Here is a 9,253-nt window from a genome sequence, read left to right on the forward strand (position 1 = left end):
CGGGAAGATGAGTGGTGGTTCAGAGATATGTATATATCAATATACGAATAGGGATCTTGTAATTATTGTAACCCTAGTCTCCCTATGTACTATAAATATGTGTGTAACTCATTATGATTAATGACGGAATATTTCAGCCTCTATACCTATATCACATTGTAATATACCACGTTTGGAGAGACCGTAACACTAGACGCCACCATAAAGAGCACAGCCCGTGCAGTCACCTCATTACCATCATCGACAAGACCATTCGAGATCATCACCAGTCTTCACTATCAAGGCACCAGCAAATATGCAAAGCTTCAGAACGCTGGCGTAACTGACGAGATAGTTTGTAATGCTCTGTTTTGTCCTCATCTCCTAGCTCTGTTTTGTCCTCATCTCCTAGCTTTTTTCAGCGTAGTTTACTTTTCCAGCTTTTCTTATCAAAACTATGTATACATTTTTTCGTTGCTAACATTTCAACAAACGAAAAAAATATGTATGTATAAATGCCGCATGCGTTACTGTTTTGATAAAGTAGCTTTAGAAGAATGCAGTGTGTTGGGAATAAGAGTAATGTTGTTTTGTGTTTACCAAATTACAGCACAACATAGACATATTCATTCTTCATGCTCATGACAGTACCTAGAATTAAAAACTAGTGATGACATCACTAGAGGAAACTCCTAACTAATAAGGATTAGGATAGACAACACTACATGTGGTACACTCAACAGATGCCATGTGATACAACTCAAAGATTATCTGCTGAAACCTTATCCAACTGATCTTCAGCCCCAAGCAGTGATGTAGATGGCTGGTCGAAGGCGAGAGCATGGTCTGACTGATGGTAAGAAGCGTTCAAGCCTGATTCTAGTATTGGGTGCGCCACTACAATATCAGGTGTATAACCAGCTGCACCTCTCACCAATCTGGGCTTCTTTGATGATCTCTCATCTCCTCCGCTCTCATCTGGAGACCCAATGTTACACCCTGAGTCCGGTGTTAAAGGCTCCCGGTAAGATGAGAGAGACTCGTCAACTGAGAGGCTCTTATCTGGTCCACATTCCTTGCCAGACTTGTCTTGAAGGGGAGACTCAGATGTTGGGGCAGGGGTTGCAGGATCTGATTCCCCTGTAACTGGGGCTGAGGGTTCCCCAAGTACTCCACTGAGTCGTTGTTGCTCTTCGATTATCTTCTTCAAGTACTTCCCTTGTGCCTCTATCCGTAGTTGCAGCTGCCTTTGCACCTGAAAAAAATACACATCAAAGAATGTCATATGTAATGGAAACTAAGTGCTCCACTGAAATCCTGACAAATTGTTTCGTTTTTTCCTTGTCTTTCTTAAAAAGTAAGTATGGTGAAGCATACTTCTAGTTGCTCGTGCAATCGTTTCTGAACTTCCATCTGCAACTTGAGGGCTTCAGTTATCTGCATTCCCCTGTAATCTCGAAAAGATAATGATCACATAATCTGAGGCAACAGGTAAGAGCATCACAAAAAAATCAACTCAAAGAATGAAATTTCACGTACGACGAGCCGTCCAACCCAGAGAGCATATCTCCAGATTCTTTCTTATCAGTTTTTTTCCCTGAAAATTATAAAAGATATCAGTTTTCAGGTAAAAATAGGCAACTGGTAGAATGAGAAAAAAAAAAAAAAAAAGAGAGATGAAGGAAATCAATGTCCACCCTACTACCTTCAGAAGACGAATCTGGAAGATACTTTGCAAGTCGATATTTCTGACTCCAAAAAAACGCAAGTGCAAAAAAATCAGCACGGGTAAGTGGAAGAGAGACGAGACGAGACACATTTGAAAATACCTGTAAGTGACTCTTGACATGATATATAGTTAATCCTTGTACACCCATAACTCTAAGAACGCCTTTGGGTGTAGCTCCTTTTGGAAATCAAAAGAAGAAAAATATTTAGAAAACCTAAAAAGCAAACAGATGATGGGGCTTTCCCTCTCATGACTAGTAGTAGCATAAACCGCAATCTGATCAATCATATTGGTGTGCATACATATTATCACCACAGAATCTATTGATGAGTTACTAATTTACAATAGACTGACTTGACTATACAAAAAAGAAGGCATGCCAGAAAGAAAGAAAAAGGAAACTTACTATCAGGGCCACCAAGTTGAGCAACAGCATCAACGAAGCGTTCATGTAGCTCATGCGTCCAACGCAAACGTTGTTTGGATGCATGACTAGAATTGGTGCCTCCTCCGTTATCTGCTTCCATGAGGGCTGGCTAAGATGAAAAAATCGTTCAAGGGAAATTTATAAATGAGTTGTTGAAAAGAGATATATAGCTCGTCAGAAATATATACAGTACTGTATGAGGCAGTCATTTAATCGCAGTAAATGTAATGGCGAGAGCGAGANTACAGTACTGTATGAGGCAGTCATTTAATCGCAGTAAATGTAATGGCGAAAGCGAGAGAGAGAGAACTAGGAATGGAAAGAAGGATTTCTCCTAGTCCGTCATGTCTATCATATGAAGAAAAATTGATTGATTGAGAGGACTTTGTTGGTTAATTTACCGAAATAGCACGAATTTGTCGAAAACTATGTAACTTTTGGAAAAAAAAGAACAGATAGGTAGTAAAAACAGTGAAGNTAATTTACCGAAATAGCACGAATTTGTCGAAAACTATGTAACTTTTGGAGAAAAGAACAGATAGGTAGTAAAAACAGTGAATTCAAGTTTAAAACTTGCTCCGGCAGATCGATCCACCACCACCACCAGAGGGTTTGAGAGCCGTGTAAATCAGAGACATGAACCACATGGTCACGGGTGGGTTTCGGAGGAATCTGTCACTAAGAAATTAAAATAAAAAAAAAAAAAAAAATCCAAGGAATCTACGAACGAACCTGCGGGGGAGAGGGTGGGATGGATCTATACAAGAATCAGACGACGTCCCTCCATTTCCCGAACTTGCTCTTCTCCGACACACTCCCCCAATCTAATCTAAATCTGAAATAGATTTTGCTGTGTTATAGAGTAGTTTACTGAGTCCGATTGATTGGTTTATTTACTGGGCGGCGATGCAGCACAGCAGAGCAGAGTCCTCCTCAAAATCAAAAACAAAAAGTTCCAGTCGTCCCAGACTCTTCTNTTTTTTTTTTTTTTTTTTTTTTTTTGTTTCTTATCGCTCGATCGAAAAATTCCAGGACCAGCAGTGTCATTTATTCATTGACTATTTTTTCTCTTTTTTTTGGTGGGCCGGAACACTCGTTATGAGCCTAAAACCATCCTAAAGCCCAAGCATTATATGTTTAAGTAGGTGGCTGGCTGGGTCCAACCAAAGTCAGCAAGGTAGACCAACTCTGCAGCTAGCTGCTGTTCTCTTCTCCCGCTTCCAGTTAATTCCCATTTCCAGGCCGAGAAATCCTCCTCCTCCTCCTCCTCCTCTTCCTTCCCCAATAATATGGAAAAACTGATCCACCTGTCTCTGCTGCTTCTTCTCTCTTTCCACTTTCAAATCGCAGGGGCCTCCACCCACATCTACCCCTCCCAGCCCTTCCACGATGTCGGTAATTCTCTTCTCCTCTACGGTGGCAGCGAGGGCATCTTCGCCTCTTCCCGATCTTTCATCAGGTTGGTAATATTTATATATCCATCCTTCAACTCTTGTGCTGTCCTCACTGGTCTGTCCTGTCGTGCAGGTTTGAGAACATCACTCTCTGGAGAACAATTACTACAACTGATAACCGCCGCCACAGCAATGGGTTAGTCCAAGCAGTGGTCTTTGAAGCCTCCGATCGTAACAATATCGGTGGTTCAGCTTACGGCGGTCAAAGATCTATTTGCTGCACTCCGGATCTGGCCAAGCTTCAAGGTTGTAAGCAGGGTGAGATCATTAGGATTCCTTCTGCACATGACCCTAGATGGCCTATCCTCTTACGTGTCCGCTTCAGAGGAAGACGTTTGTCTGCTAAGATGGAAGACACTCAGATTCTGATCGGCAAGACTGGAATCTATAACCTCTTATTCATATCCTGCGATCCACAACTCAAGGGCCTCAAAATGACCGGAAAGACTGTTTGGAAAAATCCCGACGGCTATCTCCCTGGTAGGATGGCTCCCCTCATGAATTTCTATGTCTATATGTCTCTCGCATATTTGCTGCTCAGTGCTGTCTGGTTCTTCCAGTATGTGAGGTTCCGGATGGATATATTGCCGCTTCAACATTGCATAACTGCTGTCCTTGTTCTCGGATTGCTTGAGATGCTCTTTTGGTACTTGGATTATGCAAATTTTAACAACACGGGGATGAGGCCTTTAGCCCTCACTACATGGGTTGTTACCATTGGTGCTTTCAGAAAGACTTTTTCCCGCATTCTCATACTCTGTGTTTCCATGGGATTTGGGGTTGTCAAATCCACTCTTGGTGGTCTCACCTCTAAAGTCCTCCTTGTTGGAGTTACTTACTTCATAGCTTCTGAGATGCTTGATATAGCTGAGCACGTTGGCATCATTGACGACATGTCCGGAAGATCAAAACTTTTTCTTGTCCTTCCTGACGCCTTCCTGGATGCATTTCTCATTTTGTGGATATTTACCTCTCTTTCGAAAACGCTCCAACAGTTACAGGTTTCTCTTCCTTTCCAAATTAGCAACTCTGTAGTCAGACTCTGTAAGTTGTAAGGTTTTTGTTTGTGGCTAAAAAGTTTCTTTATTGTTTTTTTCTTGCGCAGATGAAGAGGACCTCGGTGAAGTTGGAAATTTACCGCAAGTTCTCAAATGCTCTTGCAGTGATGGTTGTTGTCTCTGTTGTATGGATAGTGTATGAGGTACCATCCTGTCAATCCCGATTTGTTGCTGAATTAGTAACCTCAAATCTTACTTTTAAGGAAATTTAACTGCTCAACTAAAACTGGCATAGAATTCAAGCTAGGAAAAAAGAAGCTCCTTCTTTCTTGGAATATACCCACCTTGCCTGATGATTTGTTCCCTCCCTGCAGGTGTATTTCAAAGCAACAGATCCATTCAATGAACGATGGCAGACTGCTTGGACCATAACTGCCTTCTGGGATGTTATTGCATTCTTGTTGCTATGTATTATTTGCTATCTCTGGACCCCCTCACAGAACTCCCAGAGGTATATTCCATCACTCAAAAGATTTTGATACCTGTTCAGCATACCAACCAATAAATAAGCTTGGTTTTGCGAGCTGCGAGTTACTTGCTTGTGGGAAGTCTTGGTTCACTTTGTTGTCCCAGGATGTGACAGGGATGCATGCTAATATGAAACTAATGATGGACAGATATGCGTATTCGGGAGACGTGGATGAAGAAAACGAGGAAGCTCAGTCACTGACAGGGGGGAAGCAAGAAGGTGATATTAGCTTAGTTAAGCAAGAGAAGAATGCCGACTCGGACAGTGAAGAAGATGTCGAAGAAGATAAGAGAGAGTGAGGAGAGTCGGCAAAGAAACGGCTAGGCATCTGTGTTTGATCATGAGCTGAGGGAAGTAGAAATATCAGCATGAGGGTCAACTATAGCACAAGGCAACAAAGCTACGACGTCTTAATACATATATGTAATTGTGTGTTTGTATTTTATTTTAGTTTATTTTTTCTGAAGTACAGATTAAACTTTGCAATATTCGAGTATCAGTTTTGTGATACAACATATGTCCTTACTGAAGAACCAACATCTGAGTCATCTAATCCTTCTCCCGGTGTTGCTGTCATAGAATTTAGAAATCGCCTCGTACACGGCCCTAGTGATAAAACTTTTGATTCTGTTTGTGGTGTAAGATGAAGAGGAGAGGGTGAGATTTGCCTAAAATAAAATGCTGTAAATCTATATTAACATTTTTGAAGTACATTTTGGTTTATGTCATTGAAGTTTATCTTATTTAATTTGTTTTTTTTGCAACATTAACCCTTACAGATTTTCCTAAAATAACATTTCTACTTAATTAATCCCTACAGATTTTCCTAAACTAACATTTCAAATTAACTCAATTAATGGAACTATAGGAATGGTTCAAATTTATTAATGTTTATTGTCATACACAGCATGACACCATCATTTAAGAGATCGAGAATAAATGCTCAAAACTTATTTAATACATATTTATGATATGTTGAATGTAAATTGACCCACTTTGAGAAACAAAAAATTACAACCTCAAAGATTATTATGACATCGATAACGTCCTTAAACACGAGAACCAAAATTAAGGAAATCACATTTTAGCAAATATATAACTTTGTAAGCAAGAAATACATTTATTTCTGTACATATCTCCTTTAGAAACTAAATATAATTCTGCAATATTCTCACAGCTCCATTAGGCATACAAAAAAATCTCGTGTTTATTGCTAAGGATCGTTTGACACCTTGCTCAGCAAGCATTTATTCAATTATAAATCTATATATACATTTTTGAAATACATTTTGGGTTCTACCCTTTTAGTTTTGTTTATTTTAAATTTTATTTACAATCTTAATCCCTAGAATATTGCACAAAAAAACAATAAGTAATATATGGTAAAACATAACTGATTACTCTAATAATATATCTTAAAATCGAGAAATCATTTAGCTTCCTAAAATATCTCTACTAATTAATATAGATGAAATCGAGATATTATATCCAATGGAAACTAAATAACTATACATATGAGATTTTTAGAATATTCCTTACCTAAATCAGAAAATCCTTTACTTTGAAACGTAAATGTCATATTTTTAGAGATTTTTTTGCTTGCTCACCAATTTATTCTCAATTCCATATTACACCTAATTCAATCAATCTTAAAGCACTATAAATAACCTCTCGCTAGCTAAATGAGTGCACCGAACATACTTATAACAGCAAAAGAAACTTTATTAAAATCGATGGAAATTGCTTTATATTTTCTTTATTCTTCTCTTACTTTTGATGTTTATTTTTCGTTGTAAATTAGTCACTCTGCTTTTAAGATATGAATCATACTCATCACTAAAGATTCAATGTGTATGTTTTCATCGTGTTGTATATTGTTTTGCTTATCATATCAATAAAATTAAGTTTTCAGTTTCTACTCATGACTAACCACCGTATCTTTCCTCATGTCTATGTTTTTCGTTAACTAATATGCACTATATGCCAATTATTTCGTTGATATATTCGTTTGTCCAAATACTATATGTTGATAATTTCCTTCATCTCTCTCAGTTTTACGGAAACGTTGCATAAGTTTTATTTTAACGTACATGTATGTGATTGTATGAATCCCTTTAAAAGTTAATTATTTCACTAAAATTCTGCTAACCTAGATTCAAATCTAGCCAAGACTATCTAGAAAACTAACCAATGAATTGGCCACACAAGGACAAAGAGGATGACGGATGACTAGCAAATAATAGAGCAACAACGATTAAGATAATAAGTCACATACTCACAAGTCACAACCATATATAAGAGACAAGATGAGTCATGAGCACATCTTTCCGCCGAGGACTCACTCAGAGGACATAGTAGACACATAGAATTCATTAATTCAATATCACCCACTTATAAACAATTTTTGATAGATTTTGTTAGTTTATCTTTTATTATCATTTTTTATATTATTAACTAATTTTTTTACAGCTATTGATTAACTTGAATAACTGTTTAAAACATGTTATCTCTAAGTAGAATGAGTAAGACATTTGAGCTCTTTAATACATACATGTCTATACTAATCAAGTTATATGAGATTCTTACGCTTTTTTTTTCTTTCAAAAGACAAGAAAATAACTGAGATCACCATAGAAAAACAAACACTTATCTTTTTTTCACAGTAACATTATCTTTTCAAAAATAATATTTTCTATATTTTACTTGTTTATCATAACATCATTTCAAAAATTTCAGAGTATGATTATTGATATAACTAAAATTAATAAAAAATAGAATATTATGTATATGTAAACTTATTAATGTTAAAAATATCATAAAACGGGGTTATTTTGCATAAAGGATAATAAGAAAAGACGGTTTATATTAACATTAGTATAAATTTAGTCTGACACTTGAACACGGGTTAAATCTTTATCTGATTATTTTGTTAGTAATTTTAGAATATTAGGCATATCTAATTAAGTTGATTAATTACGATTATGTAAAAAATTGAATAATAGGTGAAATTCTAGAATTAATAATCAAAATAAAATTTTACAATCTTAAACACTAAACAAAACAAACAATATTAATAAACAAACAAATATAAGTTGATAAAAAAACAAATGTAACTTAAAATTAGAATACTTTAATTATAAAAAGTTATTCCACAATGTATTACGGTTAAAATCTAGTTAATAATATTTTATTGATGGTTAAAATTGGTATTATTGTGCATTATTAATTCGTCAATTACTGTCCAGGACGCGGAAACGGGGACGCTCTCTCTCTCTCTTATTGTGCTTCTAACACACCGCCATTTACAGATTAGTAGACTAGAGATTGCAAGTGGATTGAAGTGAGAGTGGAAAGGGAGAGGGAGCTTCCTGCTTTCACTTATAATTATGCCTCCTTCTCCTCCTACTACTTCCAGGCCAGGTATCAACGGACATGGACGTCCTCCGATCGCGGCTGAGACGGTGTTGGTTAGGCACCAGCAGCCGTATTACCGGAGCTACTCGTCGTCTTCGTCGTCGGCGTCGCTGAAGGGATGCTGCTGCTGCTTGTTCTTGCTGTTCGCGTTCCTGGCGCTGCTAGTACTGGCGGTGGTGCTCATAGTAATACTGGCGGTGAAGCCGAAGAAGCCGCAGTTCGATCTGCAGCAAGTGGCAGTGGTGTACATGGGAATCTCTAACCCTAGCGCTGTTCTGGATCCAACCACCGCCTCCCTCTCCCTGACCATCCGCATGCTCTTCACCGCCGGCAACCCCAACAAGGTCGGGATCAGGTACGGGGAGTCCAGCTTCACGGTGATGTACAAAGGCATGCCACTGGGGAGGGCGACGGTGCCCGGATTCTACCAGGACGCGCACAGTACGAGGAACGTGGAGGCCACCATTTCCGTCGATAGAGTCAATCTTATGCAAGCCCACGCCGCCGATCTCGTCAGAGACGCTTCCTTGAACGACCGAGTGGAGCTCACAGTCCGCGGAGACGTTGGCGCTAAGATCCGAGTCATGAATTTCGATTCACCGGGAGTTCAGGTTCTCCTTCTTCTCCCTTCTTCCCTTTCGTCACAATCGGGGATCTGGCCTAGCTAAGCCTAGTGTGAACACTACTAAACTCTTCTTGACTCTTGACAAAGAAATTACCACC

At 38.4% G+C, this 9,253-nt stretch overlaps 3 protein-coding genes across 4 annotated transcripts in view; 2 read left to right on the top strand and 1 right to left on the bottom strand.

Annotated features, from left to right (window-relative positions):
• Positions 524–3,151, bottom strand: LOC104779403 (myb family transcription factor PHL7). Of its 2 annotated transcripts, none has more exons than XM_010503752.2 (7): positions 2,868–3,151; positions 2,115–2,240; positions 1,809–1,885; positions 1,685–1,727; positions 1,519–1,576; positions 1,357–1,426; positions 524–1,234 (listed from the first exon to the last, which is right to left on the bottom strand). In XM_010503752.2, the coding sequence occupies exons 2-7, from the start codon at positions 2,233–2,235 to the stop codon at positions 740–742; spliced, it is 864 nt and encodes a 287-aa protein (XP_010502054.1). In that variant the 5' UTR covers positions 2,236–2,240; positions 2,868–3,151; the 3' UTR covers positions 524–739. The 2 variants fall into 2 exon arrangements, with proteins under 2 accessions (XP_010502054.1, XP_010502053.1); XM_010503751.2 differs by having other exon boundaries at positions 2,115–2,244.
• On the top strand, positions 3,292–5,669 carry LOC104779404 (transmembrane protein 87A). Its single transcript, XM_010503753.1, has 5 exons — positions 3,292–3,594; positions 3,663–4,590; positions 4,695–4,790; positions 4,962–5,098; positions 5,265–5,669. Exons 1-5 carry the CDS (start codon positions 3,425–3,427, stop codon positions 5,413–5,415), a joined length of 1,482 nt encoding a protein of 493 aa, XP_010502055.1. The 5' UTR covers positions 3,292–3,424; the 3' UTR covers positions 5,416–5,669.
• Positions 8,334–9,253, top strand: part of LOC104779406 — a 1,938-nt gene continuing 1,018 nt past the window's right edge. Inside the window, exon 1 of the mRNA XM_010503755.2 lies at positions 8,334–9,141. Within this exon, the coding sequence (XP_010502057.1) occupies positions 8,503–9,141 (639 nt within the window). The 5' untranslated portion in view covers positions 8,334–8,502. The remainder of the gene's footprint in view (positions 9,142–9,253) is intronic.

This window comes from Camelina sativa, chromosome 4 (genome assembly GCF_000633955.1).
Source record: "Camelina sativa cultivar DH55 chromosome 4, Cs, whole genome shotgun sequence".
In the NCBI taxonomy this organism is placed as follows: domain Eukaryota; kingdom Viridiplantae; phylum Streptophyta; class Magnoliopsida; order Brassicales; family Brassicaceae; genus Camelina; species Camelina sativa.